At 38.3% G+C, this 21,869-nt stretch overlaps 1 protein-coding gene across 2 annotated transcripts in view; it reads left to right on the top strand.

The window, feature by feature from the left end:
• RAD51 (RAD51 recombinase) overlaps positions 1 to 21,748 on the top strand; it is a 35,444-nt gene extending 13,696 nt beyond the window's left edge. For both annotated transcript variants that reach the window (XM_055537394.1, XM_055537393.1), the window contains 7 exons: positions 218 to 335; positions 1,532 to 1,623; positions 11,234 to 11,328; positions 18,997 to 19,110; positions 19,458 to 19,587; positions 19,803 to 19,924; positions 20,379 to 21,748. In XM_055537394.1, the coding sequence (XP_055393369.1) occupies positions 218 to 335; positions 1,532 to 1,623; positions 11,234 to 11,328; positions 18,997 to 19,110; positions 19,458 to 19,587; positions 19,803 to 19,924; positions 20,379 to 20,502 (795 nt within the window). In that variant the 3' untranslated portion in view covers positions 20,503 to 21,748. The remainder of the gene's footprint in view (positions 1 to 217; positions 336 to 1,531; positions 1,624 to 11,233; positions 11,329 to 18,996; positions 19,111 to 19,457; positions 19,588 to 19,802; positions 19,925 to 20,378) is intronic.
• Positions 21,749 to 21,869: the final 121 nt, after the last annotated feature.

A 21,869-nucleotide genomic window follows, 5' to 3' on the forward strand; every position in this document is an offset into this window, starting at 1 on the left:
AAACTATTGCCAGTCTTCTTGGAGTCTCTAAATTAGTTTATCCTTTATTTGCCCGAGAGAAAATAATCCTAGAACTAGAACTTACGAATGTTTTGATAACTTTTTAAAGAGAAATCATTCTGGAAATTTTGTTAGATGTTACCTCTTCCCACTACATGCCTGATTATTACTTTACTAAGTGTATTTCATCAGTTTGACATTTCTTATTTTACCCCAGACTGAGGCAGCTAAATTAGTTCCAATGGGTTTCACCACTGCAACTGAGTTCCACCAAAGACGATCTGAGATCATACAGATTACTACTGGCTCCAAAGAACTTGACAAACTGCTTCAAGGTATCGTAATCTCTTATCCTATGTCATGAACTATGGTTAGCAAAGCATCCAGATTATAGAACATAACTAAGATATTTGGTTCATGTTTATGTGTTAGATAGAATTAAGAAATAAAGGAAAGTATTCAGTAAGACTGAAGGGTGAGACTGACTTTAGAAATACTAAAATTATCTGCCAATTCAATAATTTAATCTCCAATTAATAATTGCATTCTTGAGAGTCATCTCCCTCTGCCTAAAGAAATAATATAACCTTTTACTCTACCACAAGGTAGAAAATCTGATGGCTGGTTAACATACTACATTGTAGTATCAGTACATTGTGGTGCACACTAATTTTCAGGACTTGATGGAAAGCTGTAAAGTTTTTGAACTTTTGAAAGCATTGCTGTCCTAAATTTTAGTGTTAGATTTGGTTCTTGTTGCTTCCCCAAATATTTGATCATATTCAGGCACAAAATAGCATGAGTTCAGGAATCACACTCAGATTTGCTCATTTGCTTTCCCTCCTGTTCCCCCTCTTAGCGTTTACTGGCCATGTTACATGGTGCAGATTACATATTATATTCTATGCCTCAGTTTTCTTATCTTACTGAAGAAGATAAGGTCTTACCTTTGACCTCATAATGAGGTCAAAAAAAGCTTCCGACCTTATAAGTTATTGGAATTAAATGAATTGATAGCACAATGACAGATACACAAAAAGTATTTGGTAAATGTTAGGTATTATCTATAATTTATTTTTTAAATGACTGCTTATTGACTTGTGATGGTATTGTTCTGTATATTGGTTGTGGTGATACCTACATGAAGCTACAAATGTGGTAAATTGCATAGTACTACACAGACACACAAATGAGTACATATATAGCTGGAGAAATTGGAATAAGCTCTGTGGATTGTATGGGTGTCAATTTTCTGATATTTATACTATACTATAATTATATAAAACAAACATTGAAAAAAACAAACAAACAAACATTGGGGGAGGCTGGATGAAGAATGCATGGAACCTCTATATTTCTTTGCAGTTGTCTATAAATCTAGAATTATTTCCAAATGAGGTATTTTTAAAATTACTGCTTGTTGAAGATCGGGTCTCTAAATTATGTAAACATCTTTCTGATGAGCTACTGGGTTGTTTCTGTGGTTATGTTTCTAACATTTGTATTGTGCTAAGAGATATTTCTTTTTTAGGAGGAATTGAGACTGGATCCATCACAGAGATGTTTGGAGAATTCCGAACTGGGAAGACCCAGATCTGTCATACATTGGCTGTAACATGCCAGGTGAGCTGTTGGGTCTCTGCCTAATCATATCAGCAAGAATGAGTTGATTCCTGCTACTGGCAAGCATGTGTTAGCATGGACAAGAATGAGTTGATTGCTGCTACTGGCAAGCATCTGTTAGCATGGACCAAAAAAGCACTTTCTCTGTCTTCAAAAATGCTAGGGGGACTTTCCTGGCAGGGCCAGTGGTTAAGACTCTGAACTTCCTCTGCAGGGGGCACAGGTTCGATTCCTGGTTGGGTATTGAACCTGTGCATGCTGCATGACTCAGCCGAAAAAGAAAAAGAATGCTATAGCTAATTAGAAGACAGATTGCTACTGCAAGACTTCCAAACAGCTCGGAAACTTTCAGATTATTAATTTCACATTCTTTCTTGCTATCCACTAGGCCTCTCCTGGCTTTTTCTTCCCTCTTCACTGGTTTAGATTTATGATTCTTCATTAAAGTCATTCCTTTACAGATACCCTCAGATTTACATTCCCCATCTGAAGAGATGCCATTCTTAGATGAACCCTATCTATGTTTTCAGTGCCTGATTTCCCCAATAGCGGATCATACTAGAGAAAAAATCTTAACATAAAGCTGACTGACCTCACTTAAATTTAAGATGACAGGCTTTAACATTCAATACTGCTTGGCAGATCTGAAAATTTTTCATTCAGGCAACGTTTTCCCCCACTCAGTAAGAATCTCATAATTTGTCCTTTTTCCTCAAACTTTCATGCTTCTCTTCAGCCTCACTCTTAGCCAAATTAATCTAAACTGTTCTTCACATCAAAACTATAAACTCACGTAGCTTTTATAGAAATTTTATTTTATGAAGTATAGTTGATTTACAATGTTATGTTAATTTCTGCTGTCTAGTGAAGTGATTCAGTTATACTAATATATACATTCTTTTTCATATTCTTTTCCATTGTGGTTTGTCACAGGATTTTATTTATTTATTTATCTGGCTGCATTAGGTCTTAGTTGCAGCGTGCGGGATCTTGTCTGTTGCATCACGTAGGATCCTTCATTGTGGTGCACAGACTCTCTGGTTGTGGCACGTGGGCTAGGTAGTTGCGTTGCTCAGGTTCCAGAGCATGCGGGCTCGAGTTGTGGCTCATGGCCTTACCTGCCTCACAGCATGTGGGATCTTAGTTCTCCAGTGAAGGATCGAACCCATGCCCTTTGCATTGCATGGTGGATTCTTAACCGCTGGATCACCAGGGAAGTCTCTTGTAACAGAACGTTGAATGTAGTTCCTTTTACTGTATAGTAGGACCTTGTTTATCCATTCTCTATAATACTTTGCAACTGCTAATCCCAAACTCCCAATCTATCCATCCCCAGCATCCCTCTCCCCTTTTCTCTATGTCTGTTTTGTAGATAAGTCGATTTGTGTCACATTTTAGATTCCACTTGTAAGTGATATCATATGGTATTTGTCTTTCTCTTTCAGACTTAGTTCACTTAGTATGATAATCTCTAGGTCCATCCATGTTGCTGCAAATGGCAGTATTTCATTCATTTTTATGTTTGAGTAGTATTCCATTGTATATATGTGTACTAATCCACGGAGTAGTATTCCACTGTATATATGCACATCTTCTTTATTCATCCATCTGTCAGTGGACATTTAGGTTGCTCCTATGTCTTAGCTGTTAGGATAGTGCTGCTGTGAACACAGGGGTGCATGTATCTTAGAAATAAAGTTTTGTCTGGGTATATGCCCAAGAGTAGGATTGCTGGAGCATATGGTAACTCTATTTTTAGTTTTTTGAGGAACCTCCATACTGTTTTCCATAGTGGCTATACCAATTTACATTCCCACCAACAGTGTAGGAGGGTTCCTTTTTCTCCACACCCTCCCCAGCATTTGTTATTTGTAGGCTGTTTAATGAGGGCCATTCTGACTGGTGTGAGGTAAATCCATCTATCTATAGCCACCTTTTCTTACCTTGGGTTATAATAGAGAGTGTCTCTTTTCCTCTCAAAGGTCCTACCATTGTGATCTGGTTACCATGCCTTACCACTTTTCCAAGGACTGCTCCTTCTATTTTCTGGTCTACCTCTCTATTAAATTATTTTCATTGTTATACAAGCATGCCTAGTATCTCCTACATTAGGGAAAAAACTTCCCCAGATGCCTTCTGTTTCTTCTTTGTTTGCTTTGCTAGGATGGATTTGGAAACAGAAACAATGAGTTAAACAATTCCTAAGATCATATCACATTTAAGTAGTAGCTGCATGAATCAAACCCAACTTCAGAGCCCATGCTCAATTAAAGTAGTACCTGGCTTATTGTAACTGACTTGTTCTCTACTGTACTGCTAGTGCCTAAGTCAGTGCTCAGTAAATACTGGAATGAATGGAGATGATTGAATTAGATGTCCTAAGGCATTGCCAGGCTTCAGCAATACGTGAACTGTGAACTTCCACATGTTCAAGCTGGTTTTAGAAAAGGCAGAGGAACCAGAGATCAAATTGCCAACATCCGCTGGATCATGGAAAAAGCAAGAGAATTCCAGAAAAACATCTATTTCTGCTTTATTGACTATGACAAAGCCTTTGACTGTGTGGATCACAAGAAACTGTGGAAAATTCTGAAAGAGATGGGAATCCCAGACCACCTGACCTGCCTCTTGAGAAACCTATATGCAGGTTAGGAAGCAACAGAACTGGACATGGAACAACAGACTGGTTCCAAATAGGAAAAGGAGTACGTCAAGGCTGTATATTGTCATCCTGCTTATTTAACTTATATGCAGAGTACATCATGAGAAACGCTGGGCTGGAAGAAACACAAGCTAGAATCAAGATTGCCGGGAGAAATATCAATAACCTCAGATATGCAGATGACACCACCCTTATGGCAGAAAGGGAAGAGGAACTAAAAAGCCTCTTGATGAAAGTGAAAGTGGAGAGTGAAACGGTTGGCTTAAAGCTCAACATTCAGAAAACTAAGATCATGGCATCTGGTCCCATCACTTCATGGGAAATAGATGGGGAAACAGTGGAAACAGTGTCAGACTTTATTTTTCTGGGCTCCAAAATCACTGCAGATGGTGATTGCAGCCATGAAAGTAAAAGATGCTTACTCCTTGGAAGGAAAGTTATGACCAACCTAAACAGCATATTCAAAAGTGGAGACATTACTTTGCCAACAAAGGTCCATCTAGTCAAGGCTATGGGTTTTCCAGTAGTCATGTATGGATGTGAGAGTTAGACTGTGAAGAAAGTTGAGCGCCGAAGAATTGATGCTTTTGAACCGTGGTGTTGGAGAAGACTCTTGAGATTCCCTTAGACTGCAAGGAGATCCAACCAGTCCATTCTGAAGGAGATCGGTCCTGGGTGTTCTTTGGAAGGACTGATGCTGAAGCTGAAACTCCAGTACTTTGGCCACCTCATGCAAAGAGTTGACTCATTGGAAAAGACTCTGATGCTGGGAGGGATTGGGGGCAGGAGGAGAAGGGGACGACAGAGGATGAGATGGCTGGATGGCATCACGGACTCAATGGACATGAGTTTGGGTAAACTCCAGGAGTTGGTGATGGACAGGGAGGCCTGGCATGCTGCAGTTCATAGGGTCGCAGAGTCGGACACGACTGAGCGACTGAACTGAACTCAAGGCATACCTGATATATTAGTAAATAAAAAAATACAGGGGAAGTAGCATAAGTATTTAAGGAAGAAACAGGATTCCATCACACTAGAGTAATCATTGAATACTTTATGGGAAAAAGAGATTAGACCAGGATCCTGAAAAATGCTAAATTTGACCAGGTAAATAAACTAAAAAGCATTTAACTATAGGGAATGGTATGAACAGGGCAGAGACAGGGGAGCATAACATAATAAGACAAAATAAGTCCGTTTACCTAGCTCAGAAGTTGTATTTGGACAAATAGTAGGAGACAAACCTTTGAAAAGGATACATCAAGACCATTTTACAAGGTCTTGACCAAAATATAAGAAGTATGGACTTGATTCTATAGAGAGTGGGAATCATTCAGCATTTTTCAAGAGAAGATTAGCATGAGCAAATTTTCAGAAATATTCTGGTAGCAACTTGTTTAATGAACTGAAAGGAGAGGCAGGAGCTAAGGATAGCTGAGGTATAATTATTATAAACTCATGTTCATCAAGTCGGTGATGCCATCCAACCATCTCACCCTCTGTCGTCCCCTTCTCCCGCCTTCAATCTTTCCCAGCATCAGGGTCTTTTCCAGTGAGTCAGCTCTTAGCATCAGGTGGCCAAAGTATTGGAGTTTCAGCTTCAGCATTAGTCCTTCCAATTAATATTCAAGACTGATTTCCTTTAGGGTGGACTGGCTGGATCTCCTGGCTGTCCAGGGGACTCTCAAGAGTCTTCTCCAACACCACAGTTCAAAAATATCAATTCTTTGGCACTCAGCTTTCTTTATAGACCAGCTCTCACATCTATACATGACTACTGGAAAAACCATAACTTTGACTAGACAGACCTTTGTTGGCAAAGTAATGTCTCTGCTTTTTAATATACTGTCTAGGTTGGTCATAACTTTTCTTCCAAGGAACAAGCGTCGTTTAATTTCATGCCTGCAGTCACCATCTGTAGTGATTTTGGAGCCCAAAAAAATGAAGTCTGTCACTGTTGCCATTGTTTCCTCATCTGTTTACAATGAAGTGATGGGACCGGATGCCATGATCTTAGTTTTCTGAATGTTGAGCTTTAAGCCAACTTTTTCACCCTCTTTCACTTTCATCAAGAGGCTCTTAGTTCTTCTTTGCTTTTAGCCATAAGAGTGGTGTCATCTGCATATGTGAGGTTATTGATATTTCTCCTGGCAATATTGATTCCAGCTTGTGCTTAATCCAGCCCAGCATTTCTCATGATGTACTCTGCATAAAAGTTAAACAAGCAGAGTGACAATATACAGCCTTGACGTACTTTCCCAATTTGTAACCAAGTCTGTTGTTCCATGTCCAGTTCTAAGTGTTGCTTCTTGACCTGGTACAGATTTCTCAAGAGGCAGGTCAGGTGGTCTTGGATTCCTATCTCTTTCAGAATTTTCCACAATTTGTTGTGATCCACACAGTCAAAGGCTTTGGTGTAGTCAATAAAGCAGAAGTAGATGTTTTTCTGGCACTCTCTTGCTTTTTCGATGATCCAATGGATGTTGGCAATTTGATCTCTGGTTCTCTGCCTTTTCTAAATCCAGACTGAACATCTGGAAGTTCACTGTTCACGTACCGTTGAAGCCTGGCTTGGAGAATTTTGAGCATTATTTTGCTAGCATGTGAGATGAGTACAATTGTGCAGTAGTTTTACAGGTTAAATATGCATTTAATGCACCTAGCCTACTGAACATCGTAGCTTAGCCCAGCTTACCTTAAACATGCTCAGAACACTTACATTAGCCTGCAGTTGGGCAAAATCATCTAACACAAAGCCTGTTTTGTAATAAAGTGCTGAATTTCTCATATGTAGTTTATTGAATACTATACTGAAAGTGAGAACCAGAATGTTTCTAAGTGTACCAGTGTTTACCCTCCAGCTCAAGTGGCTGACTGGGAGCACAGTGTGGTTGCCCAGTACCCTGAAAGTGTTGTACAGCAAATGACTCACCTGGGAAAAGACTGAAATTCAGATTTTTGGTTTGTACTGAATTCATATCACTTTCCCACGATGGTAAAGTTGAAGGATTGTAAATCAAGCCATAGTTAAGTTGGAAACTGTCTAGATAGATTACACTCACTTCTCCCAGGAACACAACTTACCAGTGGAGTTAGAGAATAACTGAAAGGAAATCTGTCTTCTTCAGTCAGTATGACAGAGGGGACTTCCTGGTATCTTACCATCCAATGTGAGTTCTTATCCTCTCAACAAAATAATATTCATTCTTGGAACTTATAAATTTAAACATCAAATATAAATTGTTCTCTTTTGTGCATTTTCCCTTACCTAACAAATTATGAACTACCGTTTATAATTTATTCTGTATTTAAGAACACTTTATAAAAATGTTTGTTACATCACTGTAGTGCTATGTTATACAGATGGTATGTGCCATTAAAGAAATATGGATTTTGTCAGGACTGTGTCTTGGATAGAGTTCACATTTAGTGAAACACATATATCTGCAGAGGCTTATATTATGAGACTGATTCTCTCAAGTCACCCAAGAAAATCTGTCTCTCTCTCTCTTTTTTTTTTTTTTTTTTCCATTTTATAGATAATGTGCATCAGTCAACACTGCTGTCTTGAAGTGGTCAATACCATTTCTTGAGATAGGAAAATATTTTCATTCTGCATGAATAAAAGTTTATCTAATAACAAGAGGCCCAACTTGGTCTCCTGTTTTTCTCATTACTTTCCTTTCTCATTCTCATTTTGACTGTGTTTCTCTCCTCAGTAACTCTACTGATCTTTTCCATTGCAACCAAAATGTCACCACATGCAGCCGCATTAGGATTCCAGTATCAAGTAGACATAAGCTATGTTGGCTCATCTCATAAATAACTCCGAGGAGAAAAGAGGGGGATATAAGAACTTTTAGGATAGAGGGGAAGCATTGAGAAGAGGAACAGTGGTACAGTCAAGCTGCCGGAGCTACAGCTTATTGCTCAAGCACCATTAGAAAATTTTAGCTAAAAGGAAATAAAACTATTTAAAATATCACTCAGATATGGGTCATCTGATATGATATGTGACCTCTAAAAATAGAAATGTTTTCCCTATGTTGTTTGGACAGGGATTCACATGGAATAAATATTTAGGGTACATTACGCAATATCTGTAGTTGCCATTGGCAACTCAGCATAGCATGCTGATGCGCTTAAGTTGTACAGACAGACTCCTATCTCGGGAATGTTTATTAGTCAGATAATGCCTGTTTACAATAAACTGAAGCAAAATTCTAAAACATACCCTCTCTACAAAAACAACTGAACATTCACAGTTGGCTGAATAACTGAATCTTTGATATTTTTATCAGAGAAAAAAATTTCTAATTCATTAGTAATGGAAAGGATTACATGTCGCTAGCCTAAGAGCTGGAACCAGAGGTATAAAGAGGCTGTTAGATTAGTATTTAAATCTAAATATTATCACCTCTTATTTGTTCAGATTTTCTCGACTTAATGAAGTGAAACCCTGTTATGTATCAGATCTGTCTAATAGTGAAGTTATATAAAGTTAAGAGTCATACTTAGGTTATAAAAATGAATAGCCCGTGTTTGTTCACAGTACTAGAATAATTTTAAAATCCTGAGAGGACAGTATTAAGTACCAATTTTAAATGCACATACCCTTGACAGAAAATGTGTCTTAGAAAACTTCACATACAATCAAGAATATGTGTAGAAAGAATTTACACCATAGCATTATAAAATGGTGAAAGTTCAAAACAGCTTGCATGATTATGAAATAAGATTAAATTACGGTTGTTGTGGTTGTTCGGTCACTAAATCGTGTCCGACTCTTTGCAACCTCGTGAACTGCAGCACGCCAGCCTTCTCTGTCCTTCACTATTTCTGTGAGTTTGCTCAAACTTATGTTCATTGAGTCAGTGATGCCATCCAACTGTCTCATCCTCTGTTGCCCCCTTCTCTTGCCCTCAGTCTCTCCCAACATCAGAGTCTTTTCCAGTGAGTCAGCTCTTTGCATCAGGTGGCCAAAGTATTGGAGCTTCAGCATCAGTCCTTCCAATGAATATTCAGGGTTGATTTCCTTTAGGATTGACTGGTTTGATCTCCTTGGCTGTCCAAGGGACTCTCAAAAGTCTTCAACACCACAGTTCAAAAGCATCAGTTCTTCAGCCTGAGCCTTCTTTTGGTCCCACTCTCACATCCCATACATGACTACTGGAAAAACCATAGCTTTGACTATATGAACCTCTGTCGGCAAAGTGATGTCTCTGCTTATGGTACTAAGCAGTTATTACAAATAGCTACCTTGGTGGTCAGCCCAGCAACAGGAGATAGCTGAGGTGACACTGGAAGGGTGAGGCAAAGGAGACAAAATGAGCAGGGATGTACAGCACATAGTCCATCCCCCTGTGACCAGGCCAGCAGTCCATTTCTCTGCTGTCAGTCTGCCTACCAATGCCCTGTCCAGACACTCATGGCCTCCCTTCTGCCCAAGGAGGTCTATTTAGCTGGAAAAAAACACATGCTAGTACTAAAGATGCAAGAAAGTGAGAGAAAGGAGAACCTCATTCATTTTAATTCCTATGGACTTAGGCCCCTGAATGTCAAGATTTTCTCCTCCCCAAAAACCGAGGCAGTTTCTGCTTTCTGAAGACATTCTTCTGTTGTATATATATCTTTTGCTCTTTCCACAAATTCCTATGGTTTGAACAATTTTATCTGCCAGCCTTCCAAATGACAACATAGTCATTTTCCCCTTTCCAAATTAACGAAGCCTTCTGTAATTTAATATATGCTAAAGTCAGTGCCCTAGAGGTGGAGGATAGCTTGAGTCTTCCAGATGCCTTCTATATATCAGGCACTGTGCTAAACACTTAGCGTGAATTATCTAGTCTTCAAAACAGTGCCGTAAGTAGGTTTTATTACATTTCACACAAAATGTAAAAACTGAGAATTAATGTTCTCAGGGTCACATAGCAAGTGGCAGAATCATATAAAAAGTGTTTGTATGAAAATACACAGAAAATGATCTGGGAGATGGGAGTTTTTAAAAGAAAAAATTTTCCTTTTTTTTTTTTCACTCATTTCTATATTGCTTGAATTTTTAATACAAGCATGTAGTACTTTTGTAATTTTGAAAAAAATCCTTTTTCTCAGAATCGGAAAAGACAAAATTTTGGCATTACCAGGCACTTAATGTAAACCGCTGTAAGGGATTTTCCTCAGAATTTAAAGGTTCCAAAGTAGATTTCAAGGGTGGAAACTACCATTTAGCCACATTCACTTAAAATTGGTAGAACTCAGTATCTGGTATGGGATAGGTACCTAAAGCAGATTTCCCTGAACAGTTCATGAGACAGTTTTCCTGGCATTCCTCCATTTGCTTTCTTTTTTTTTTAAACTCTGATTATTTTTCCTTTTCTACGTTTGTTTATTTTCAATATCTGTGTACTATTGGAGCAAACACCTATTAAATGTGCTAGGGATGCCCCTGGGGTATTTGCCAATCTCCTTCAGCAACCCAAAGGAATGAACTCTGCTCGGTAAATATGAGCTCTGCTCGTTTAAGTGTGATCTGGATATGATAAAATGATTTGGGTATTGGATCAGAGTCTCTTGCTTATTAAAACTAAGTAAATGATCTTCCAAATTGCCTTGAGAGACTTGATCAGTCTTTTGCTGGTATACAATAGTAGAAATTTTTTTTTAATTGGAAGAAGTGTATGAGTTAAAAAAAAATAATTTTATCACCTACTCTGGTATATATTTCCAAGCACTCTTCAACTCTGGCCAGACTCTAGCCTCACAGTGACCTCCATACCTACTACTAGATGCACTTCTCTCAGAAGTGAGTGTCTCCTCCCTAGATCTTATTGTCACTTTATTTTTCCTTTTGCTTTACTGGGAGCGGAAGCAATTATAGGCCCGTCAGAAGGAAGTTGTTCAGTTATATCAGAAGTACAGTGTCATTTCCACTGTTCTTTTTCTCTCTAGCTTCCCATTGACCGAGGTGGAGGTGAAGGAAAGGCCATGTACATTGACACCGAAGGTACCTTTAGGCCAGAACGGCTGCTAGCAGTGGCTGAGAGGTAGGTTACTGGATCAGACAAGAGAAAAGGGCTCCATCTGTCACTGTAGTGATTGCCAGGCTTAGTCTGGCTGAAGGGTGTCTTTTCCTCTCTCTTATTGCTCCATATCCCAAAGTTGTATGTGTGTTTCAAAAGAATAACCTTAGAGAAAAACATACTTCTTTAGTCAAAAAACCTGTGAGTTGCTGTCAAACTGGATAAAAAACAAGATCAACTATATGCTGCCTTCCAGAGAACCAGTTTAGATTCAAAGACCCAAACAGGCTGAAACTAAAAAGATGGGAAAAAATATTGCATGCAAATAGTAACCATAGAGGGCTGGAGTAGCTATACTAATACCAGACAAAATAGACTTTAAGACAAAAAAAAAGGTACTAATTGAGGCAAAGAGGAACATCTTATAACTAAAAGGTCAGTTCATCCCGACAGTATAACAAATATATACACACTTAATAGAGCCCCAAAATACGTGCATAATTGTTGGGGACTAATACCTCACTCTCAGTAATGGATAAAGCATTTATCAGATGCCCTGATAAACAGCATCTACAAAAACCTACAGCTGGCATCATTTTTAATGGTGAAAATCTGAATGTTTTCTCCTTAAGATTGGGAATAAGGCAAGGATCTCCACACTCGCCCCTTATATTTCACATTGTACTCAAGGTCCCAGCCAGTGCAAGAAAATGAAATAAAAAGCATCCAGATTGGAATAGAAAATATAAACTATCTTCATTAATCAATGACATGATCCTATGTGTAGAAAATCTTAAGAAGCTACATATACAAAAAACTGCTAGAACTAAATTAGTTCAAGGATGCAATCTCAACATGCCAAAATCCATTGTATTTCTATATACTAGCAATGAACAATTCAAAAATTAAGAAAATAATTCCATTCGCAGTAGTATCAAAAAGAATGAAATAGTAATAAATTTAACAGAAGTCCAAGACTTGTACACTGATAGCTAACATTGCTGAAAGAAACTGAAGAAGACCTACATAAAGAAACATTTCACATTCATGGATTGAAAGATGTGATATTATTAAAAATGGTAATTATCCCTCAAATTGATCTACAAATTCAATACAATGCCTATTGAAATCCCACCAACCTTTTTTCCAGATACTGACAAGCTGATTATAAAATTAATATAGAAACATCAAGGACCCAGAACAGCCAAAACATTCTTGGAGGAGAAAAGAACAAAATTGGAGGTCTCAGTTTTCCCACTTTTAAAACTTACTATAAACAATAGTAATCAAGACAGTGTGGTGCTGCCTTAAGGACAGGCTTATGGATCAATGGAGCAGAATCCAGAGTTGACAACAAAAACTGTGACATTTAAACATAAGTTTGCCATATAACCCAGCAGTTACACTCTGGTTATGTACCCAAGAGGTGTGTAAACATGTCCACACGGAGACTTGTTTGTGGATGTTTATAAGTATTATTAAATAGCCAAAACCTAGAAACAACCCAATTGTCCATCCACTGATGAATGAATAAATAAAAGGTGGCATATCCATACAATGGAATACTGCTAAACAGCTAAAAGGAATGAAGTGATGATACATGTTATAACATGGATAAACCCCAACAACATGCTAAATGACAGGAGCTAGACAGAAGAGACCAAATAGAATTCCATTTATATGAAATTCCCAGAAGGAAAATCTGTAGAGACAATAGATGCATGGTTGCCTGGGGCAGGGAGTAGGAACAGAAAGTAACTGCAGATAGATTGGAGAAATCTTTCTGAGCAATGGAAATGTTCTAAAATTGAATTATTTAAAGTCATTGAATTTTACACTTAAAACACATCAATTTTATGGTATATAAATTATACCTCAGAAAAGCTGGTAAAGAATTTGTACATTTTTTCGGGACCTCCCTAGTGGTCCAGTAGCTAAGACTCTGCTCTCCCAATGCAAGGGGGACTGGATTCAGTCCCTTGTCAGGGAACTGTTAATAGATCCCACATTCTGCAACTAAGACCTGGTGCGGCCAAATAAGTAATAATTTATTTTATTTAAACAAAAGAATTTGTAATTTTCCTACATCCCCTAATACAGCTTTCAAATAAACTTTCAAAATTGTTTTCCTTAATTTTCCCTTGTCTAGGGTCAAATATGATAATTTGATTCCTAGCACACATTTTACTGAAACCTAGTGATGATTAAATGAAATTTAATTGCATGTTGAGATGTTGGATTCACATTGGAACCTGCCTTGCTAAGTTAAGGAGAATTCTCTAGTATTATAACAGAATTGTCTTTCCCATTTTACAATTGGAGGAATCCCAGTCATCAGATATACACCATTGAGGCATAAAATTAGGCTGGAACAATAACTGTAGCCCTTTGCTTCTTCTTACAAAATCCCTGTCAGGAAAAAAGAATTACTTTCTTGCAACCTGATTTTAGTTTACCAGAGATGAGTATATCAAAATGTATATTCCTTCCCAAAGTTGATTTTGGTGTTCTACAGAAAACACTTTTAATTAAGTATGCTATTTTATTAGTTGAAGAGTTCTTTTGGATAAAGTCACTAAGATTTTGTCCAGTAGTATAAATGAGTGTTCAGATAGGATATATGAGATAGTAGAATGTTATGAGGACTGGGACTTTGTTTTGACCATTCAGTGTATCCCCAAGCCCTAGAACAGCGCATTCGATGTTTGTTAATGAACTAATATTTATTAGAGCCATGTTTATGGCTGTTCTGTCAACTAAAAGAAAAATGTTTAGAAATTTATTTAATTCATTTTAATCACTTCTATCAGGAAAATTTTTATAATTGAGTTTATATTTATGTATATTGCATTTAAATTTATATTTCTGAGAAAGTTACAGGACAGGGCCTCCTAAGATAATTAATACCTAATTTCCTTCGACAAGAGAACAACCCTTATTGATAAATTTTTGCCATGTTCTGTTGAAGAATATTAACCCACATTCAGGTGACTAGCTCAGAGGTTTCTAAGACTCTGCTGCTGCTAAGTCACTTTAGTCGTGTCCGACTGTGTGACCCCATAGACGGCAGCCCACCAGGCTCCCCCGTCCCTGGGATTCCCCAGGCAAGAACACTGGAGTGGGTTGCCATTTCCTTCTCCAATGCATGAAAGTGAAAAGTGAAAGTGAAGTCGCTCAGTCGTGTCCGACCCTCAGCGACCCTATGGACTGCAGCCTACCAGGCTCCTCCGTCCATGGGATTCTCCAGGCAAGAGTACTGGAGTGGGTTGCCAATGCCTTCTCTAAGACTCTGCTCCTCCCTATAACTGCATTAGCATCACCTGGGAAATTGAAATGCAGATCCTCTGATTCCCTGGTGGCTTCCCTGGTGGCTCAGAGGTTAAAGCGTCTGCCTATCCCATGGAGGGAGGAGCCTGGTAGGCTACAGTCCATGGGGTCGCAAAGAGTTGGATACGACTGAGCAACTTCACTGTCCTCTGATTCCACTACAGATCTACAGAAATAGAGACGATCAAGAGACTGAGGATAGGGTCCAGCAGTGGTGTGACAAGCTCCCCAGGTGATTGGGATGCTTGCTGAGTTGGAGAACCATGGCCACCATTGCTTGCTACAGTGTCCCTACCTTTTTGGAATGTATTTAAAATACTATGAAAGAAAGAATGACAGAACTCCCTTGAGGCAATACAGCTGAATTTTTCAAACTTACATGCTAATCACCTGAGGTTTTTTGTTTTTACTATGAAAATTCCCATTTTTTCTTCCAGTTTGATTGAGATATAATTGACATAGCATTATATAAGTTTTTATGTGTGTATAGAATACTTGATGTATAGTTGATTTTTTTATATTTGGTTGCATCTGGTCTTTTTTGCTTTTTGATGGAATTCATTTTATTCTTATTTATTATTATTTTTAAAATATTTCATTGTTTGGCTGTGCCAGGTCTTAGTTGCAGCATGTGAGATTTAGTCCCCTGACTAAATCTCAAGGGATCAAACCCAAGCCCCACACACTGAGAGATCGGAGTCTTAGCCACTGGACCACCAGAAGTCCCTGCAACTGGTCTTAGTTATGGCACAGGGGCACAGTAGCCCTGCAGCATGTGGGATCTTAGTTCTTCAACCGGGGATTAAACTCATGTGCCCTGCATTGGAAGGTGGATTCTTAACCACTGGACCTCCAGGGAAGTCCCACATATAGTTGACTTACAATATTATATTAGTTTCAGGTGTATAACATACTGATTTAATATTTTTATAGATTATACTCCATTTAAAGTTATTAGAAAATATTGGCTATATTACCTGTGCAATATATATCCTTGTGGCTTATTTATTTTGCTAATATATATAATAGTTTGTACCTCTTAATCCTTTACCGCTATTTTGTCCCTCCCCCATTCTTCTCCCCACTGGTAACTACTTGCTCCCTGTATCTTTGAGTCTGTTTCTATTTATTTATTAAGTCCCACATATAAGTGATAACATACAGTATCTGTCTTTGTCTGACTTATTTTACTAAGCATAATGCCCTCCAAGTCTATCCATGTTGTTACAAATGACAGGATTTCATTCTTTGTTATGGCTGAGTAATATTCTATTGAATATATATACCACATCTTTATCCATTCCTCTGTTGTTGGCAGGTTAGGTTTCTTCCTTATCTTGGCTTTTGTGAATAATACTATGAACATTGGGATGCATACATCTTTTTGAATGTCTTTTTTCTTTAGATATATACGCAGCAGTGAAATTACTAGATCATATGATAATTTAGTTTCCTGACGAACCTCCACACCATTCTCCATAGTGACTGTACCAATTTATGTTCCCACGAGCAGTGCCTGAGGGTTCACTCTTCTCCACATCCTTGGCAGCACTTATTTTCTTTTGGAGAAGAGCCATCCTGACAGGTGATAAACTCATTGTGGTTTTGATTTGTATTTCCCTAGTGATTAGTGATGCTGATTTCCAGCCAGCTTTTTCCAAGTTGTAGGAACTGAAATTCTCTACTACTTCAAGAATATCAGCACAGAGATCCCCATAATCATCTTTATGAACTCTGCTGAAAGAAAGGCCAGGATGACTCTGTTTTTCTAGTAACATCTGTATTCTGACAGCAGAAGTTAGTCTCCATTCCTGATAGTAGATTATATCAATGTTTCTTGAGGCAAGACTAGAAGGTTTATGTAGTATAGTACTTAGGCCTCTTCAGTCTTTTTTCTATCCTATAGTTATGACTTAAATACAGAAAATTTATCTTTTTATCCCTATTTGGTCATGATCCTAAGGTAAAACTGTGTTCGCTTCATTTTCTTGTCTCCATGCCTAGACTCAACAAATTTATCATCATCAATCCACTTTAAAAAACAAACAAAACAGCTAAACTTCCCTTTGTATTGATAATGGCAAAGAATAACTGGTGAACAGTCCAGGAAAGTGCAAAGACTGGGTTTGCCAAATACGATGAATCCATTGAAAGATGTAGAAAATTCAGTTGGGTGGAGTGGGATCGCCTGATATCGAGGCTCATCTTATTGCAGGGTTATTTCAAGTGCTAGACATTGTTTTGTTTTTCTATTCTTTTGGGTAGGAAAACAGAGGAAAGCTACTAAAGCTAAGTCTCAGAAGAGTAGGCTTGACATAGTATATGCTTTTGTAATGATCAGACTCTTTACATAGAATAGATTGCTTCTCTTAAAAGATAAACTCTTAAGCATAGAAACTTCTGGATCTCAAGAAATTATAGCACCTAAGATTTTATTTCAACAGATTATCTTTTGAACTGTTACCTAAGGGAGTCAGTATTATACTTTTGAACTATAATGATTTTAGGTAACCTTAATCTGAAAATATTACTTGAGTTAAAGTGATGACATATGATTCTCCTTTTGTTTGGATTATGGTTAAAAACTTCATATTCAGCAATGTTTATTCAGAATTTACTAGGTATTAAAAAAATGTGCTAGTTGGAAAGGCATAGTCTTTTCCCTCAAGGAATTTTTAGTCTAGTAAAAGAATGGCAGGTAGCTCCTCACAAGTGCTATAAAAAGGCCTAAATCAAGTTTTCTCGAAGTACAGAAGAAGGGGAATCACATCTATTCAAGAGATGCAGGGAAGCTTTTATAAAAGTACTGGCATTTAGCTGAGTCTTGATAGATGAATAAATCAAACCACTTTTGAAGAAATGGGATCCTATTAAGGTACATTTAATGACAAGTTGACTATGCCAAAGCCTTTGACTGTGTGGATCGTCAACTGTGGAAAATTCTGAAAGAGATGGGAATCCCAGACTGCCTGACCTGCCTCTTGAGAAACCTATATGCAGGTCAGGAAGCAACAGATAGAACTCAACATGGAACAACAGACTGGTTCCAAATAGGAAAAGGAGTACATCAAGGCTGTATATTGTCACCCTGCTTATTTAACTTATATGCTACATCATGAGAAACGCTGGGCTGGAAGAAGCACAATCTGGAATCAAGATTGCTGGGAGAAATATCAATAACCTCAGATATGCAGATGACACCACCCTTATGGCAGAAAGTGAAGAACTAAAAAGTCTCTTGATGAAAGTGAAAGAGGAGAGTGAAAAAGTTGGCTTAAAGCTCAACATTCAGAAAATGAAGATCATGGCATCTGGTCCCATCATTTCATGGGAGATAGATGGGGAAACTGTCAGCCTTTATTTTGGGGGGCCTCCAAAATCACTGTAGATGGTGACTACAGCCATGAAATTAAAAGATGCTTACTCCTTGGAAGGAAAGTTATGACCAACCTAGACAGCCCATTAAAAAGCAGAGATATTTAAAGAAAAAAAAAGCAGAGATATTACTTTGCCAACAAAGGTCCACCTAGTCAAAGCTATGGTTTTTCCAGTGGTCATGTATGGATGTGAGAGTTGGACTGGGAAGAAAGCTGAGCGCTAAAGAATTGATGCTTTTGAACTGTGGTGTTGGAGAAGACTCTTGAGAGTCCCTTGGACTGCAAGGAGATCCAACCAGTCCATTCTGAAGGAGATCAGCCCTGGGTGTTCTTTGGAAGGAATGATGCTAAAGCTGAAACTCCAGTACTTTGGCCACCTCATGTGAAGCATTGACTCATTGGAAAAGACCGTGATGCTGGGAGGGATTGGGGGCAGGAGGAAAAGGGGTTCTAAGAAAGGTATTTTTTAATGCAAAGGTGAAAAATCATTATTGAAATATAAGATGAATTAAGGTATTACTTATTTAACCATACTAGATCCATATCACAGATTCTGTAACTTGTTACTAGCAAGAAAAAGGGGAGAACAGATGGAGTATACTTATTTCTCTTAAGTATAGGACTCTTACAGTTTTGAGTCCTTAGGTTTTTGAGTTTAGGAGGTTTTATTCCTATACAACAAACAGTTTATATGATTTTGTTTAATTGATCTTTGAGTGATTGTTTTTGTTTCAGTCCTAAATCTGTCATGCTGCCTTTTGTTTTTCCAGATGAACATTGATTGTTTCCTTATATTTGGAAATTTCTCATTCTAGTTCAGGAGTCCTCAAAGAATAGATTGATTTATTCTGAAGTTCTGCCAGGTAGATCTACTGTAATAGAAAGGGAATTATATTCTTTAGCCTTCTTACTATCACTTCTTACCTACCCATTCAGGTAATTTCATTGCCTTAGTTTTGTATCAGCCTCAAAATGTTCTCTCTTCTAGATATGGCCTCTCTGGCAGTGATGTCCTGGATAATGTAGCATATGCTCGAGGGTTCAACACAGACCACCAGACCCAGCTCCTTTATCAGGCATCGGCCATGATGGTAGAGTCCAGGTATGTGGGCAGTAGAAGATACTGAACATGTTTTCCCAGAGCCCTTGGCTTGAATCTTGTACAGGCTGTGGCAAATTTGATAGTAGCTTGAATTAGAAATGGGGAGATTCGAGTTTTAGTTCCTATTTTGACACCCTTGCTTTGTGATTTAGGTCAAGTCACTGTTAAAATATGAAACTATAATTCACCTGAACTTGTTGGAAATTTTGTTATAGGATAACTCAAGTGCATGTTGTATAAATAAATAAGTGTAGCCATAACTATAAAATGTTAGGGTAGTGGGAAAGGGAGCAAAATCTGACATCGGCGTCTAGAAACAGGCTTCAGAGAATCTGTGTTCCCTGTAGGTACGCACTGCTAATTGTAGACAGTGCCACTGCCCTCTACAGAACGGACTATTCGGGTCGAGGTGAGCTTTCAGCCAGGCAGATGCACTTGGCCAGGTTTCTGCGGATGCTTTTGCGACTTGCTGATGAGGTAAGTTTTGGGGTAGGGACAGAGAATGCCTAATTTCAGGAGCTATGAATTCTAGTAGCCTTGCCAGGAGGCCAGAATTCTGGAGTCTGGTATTAAGATATCAGTTAGATATAGAGACTTTAGTCATTCATTGCTTTGTGGGGGGATGGAGTGGCAGCAGTAAGGTTCTTGGAATGTCTGACCACAAAGAATGACATTTATCCTTTCCCTGTCAGTTTGGTGTAGCAGTGGTAATCACCAACCAGGTGGTAGCCCAAGTGGATGGAGCAGCCATGTTTGCTGCAGATCCTAAAAAACCTATCGGAGGAAATATCATTGCGCATGCCTCAACAACAAGGTACAGTGCTGGGGCAGGGGCTTCACTGTGGAATGTCAGAGTACTGTGAGGTGGGCATGAAAACATTTCCAGTTACACCTTGTTAAAGGCCTAGTCTGTAATTAGACACAGGAGCCTTTGCTTAACCTAATTATCACGCTCTGGTTAAAACAAATGTTTGCTTTTAGTTCACGAAGGAATTAAAAGCTCAAGTGTGGAAGAATACATTTGAAGAATTAATGTCTCATCATTTTTTTAAAAAAGGTTTCAATATAGGAAATCCACTGGGGGCAGGGGGTGAGCAGAAATGGATTTCTCTGGATTAGAAGTACCCTAAGGAATACAGAAAGATCCCCTAAAATCCTTCTAGTTAGCATATAAGTCTAAAAACCTTTTAGATCTACCATAAATAGATCAGGAATAGAATTTTTTAATTATAGTAATTTTGGTGCTTTGGTCTGTGTCTTTGCCGCAGACTGTACCTGAGAAAAGGAAGAGGGGAAACCAGAATCTGCAAAATCTATGACTCTCCTTGTCTTCCTGAAGCTGAAGCTATGTTTGCCATCAATGCAGATGGAGTGGGAGATGCCAAAGACTGAATTGTTTTTTTTCCTGTGATAAACCTTAAGCGCTGCAGAATGGAAAGGACTGCTCCCTGGAGTTTTTCACAGGCTTCTTCCTATTGTGACTGCAGAAAAAGGCTTTCAGGAAAACAGCTATTATATCAGCTTTTCTTACGGTGTAAACACGAGACAGGTCAGTAGTCACAAGCTGACCTGAAATGTTTATTCCTTCTAGAATATATTAATCTCTATGTGAATTCTTTGGTTTGGGGGGTAGGTGTGAAATACCTTTGACATCATAGTGCCTTGGGATTGACTCAGAACTAACTGCTGTTGGCCACTCTTATGTCTCCAAGAGAACTAACTAAAGCTGGAGAGACCCGACTTCTCCATGTTAATGGGAAAAAATACCTGAGCTACGTAGCAAATGGAGTGGGTCGCCTCACAGGTTCTTTTCCCTCCATCAGTAAAAACTGTTAAATCAGAGGCAGGTTTTTAAGTTTGTATGTCTGAATTAGCTTATGTAAGAATTGTTTTAATAGTAAGAGCAATTCAAGATACTCATTTCAGAAGCTCTTTAAGTAGATTCAGTGTGGGGCTGCTAATAAAGTAGTTATTTGTAGGGAATGTGCTGTTTATAGGAGTTATCCTGGTACAAGCTGAATATTTCAACATAGGGCCTGCATAATACTGTTTTGGCTCTGGGAAGGAATGATCAGTTTCTATTACTTTACATTTTCAGTTTTAAAGGGGAAGTCCCATCTTCAGGTGATTCCCTTTATTCTCCTTTAAACTCATAGAAAATATCGCAAGATAGCTACTCCATAGCATTCCTATGGCCTTTGTTTCTATTAAGGTTTGTACTGTATAAATCTGGTACTTGCCCAGATTATTCTGCTTTTTAGGGCTTTGAGATTACTCCTTCCCCTTCACTTCTACTCAGCATGAGTTTTAAGCAACTCTTCCACTTTCAGAGGGCCTCTTGGCTAGAATTGGGTGGAGAGGCAGCACAAATCTCGGCTGTTGCCTGTGTTGAGCCTACTCTATGTAAGCAGATAGGAGGACAAAATTTAATGCAACTTTGTTTTAAAAACAGCTGTTCTCTGACTATAGACCAGAGTGCCTCCTAAGTCTTCTTCCATTTTTTTTCCATCACAAAACAAACCTGGAATGATGTAATAAACCCACAGTGACAGACTCTGGAATGAAAGCTTGGTTCTTATATAAAGGCATCTCAGTCTTTTAGATCTATAAAGTATTTTAAGTGACCTTGACCTAAAAACTTGTGTCAATTTTTCTTTAACCAAAGAGCTTATTCTAAACTATTTGGTACTATTTTTCTACTTGTCTGCAATAGCCTCCCAGTAGGAAACAGTTATTTAAGTGCCAGGAAAGAATAAGGA

Source organism: Bubalus kerabau, chromosome 10, assembly GCF_029407905.1.
Source record: "Bubalus kerabau isolate K-KA32 ecotype Philippines breed swamp buffalo chromosome 10, PCC_UOA_SB_1v2, whole genome shotgun sequence".
Classification (NCBI taxonomy): Eukaryota; Metazoa; Chordata; class Mammalia; order Artiodactyla; family Bovidae; genus Bubalus; species Bubalus kerabau.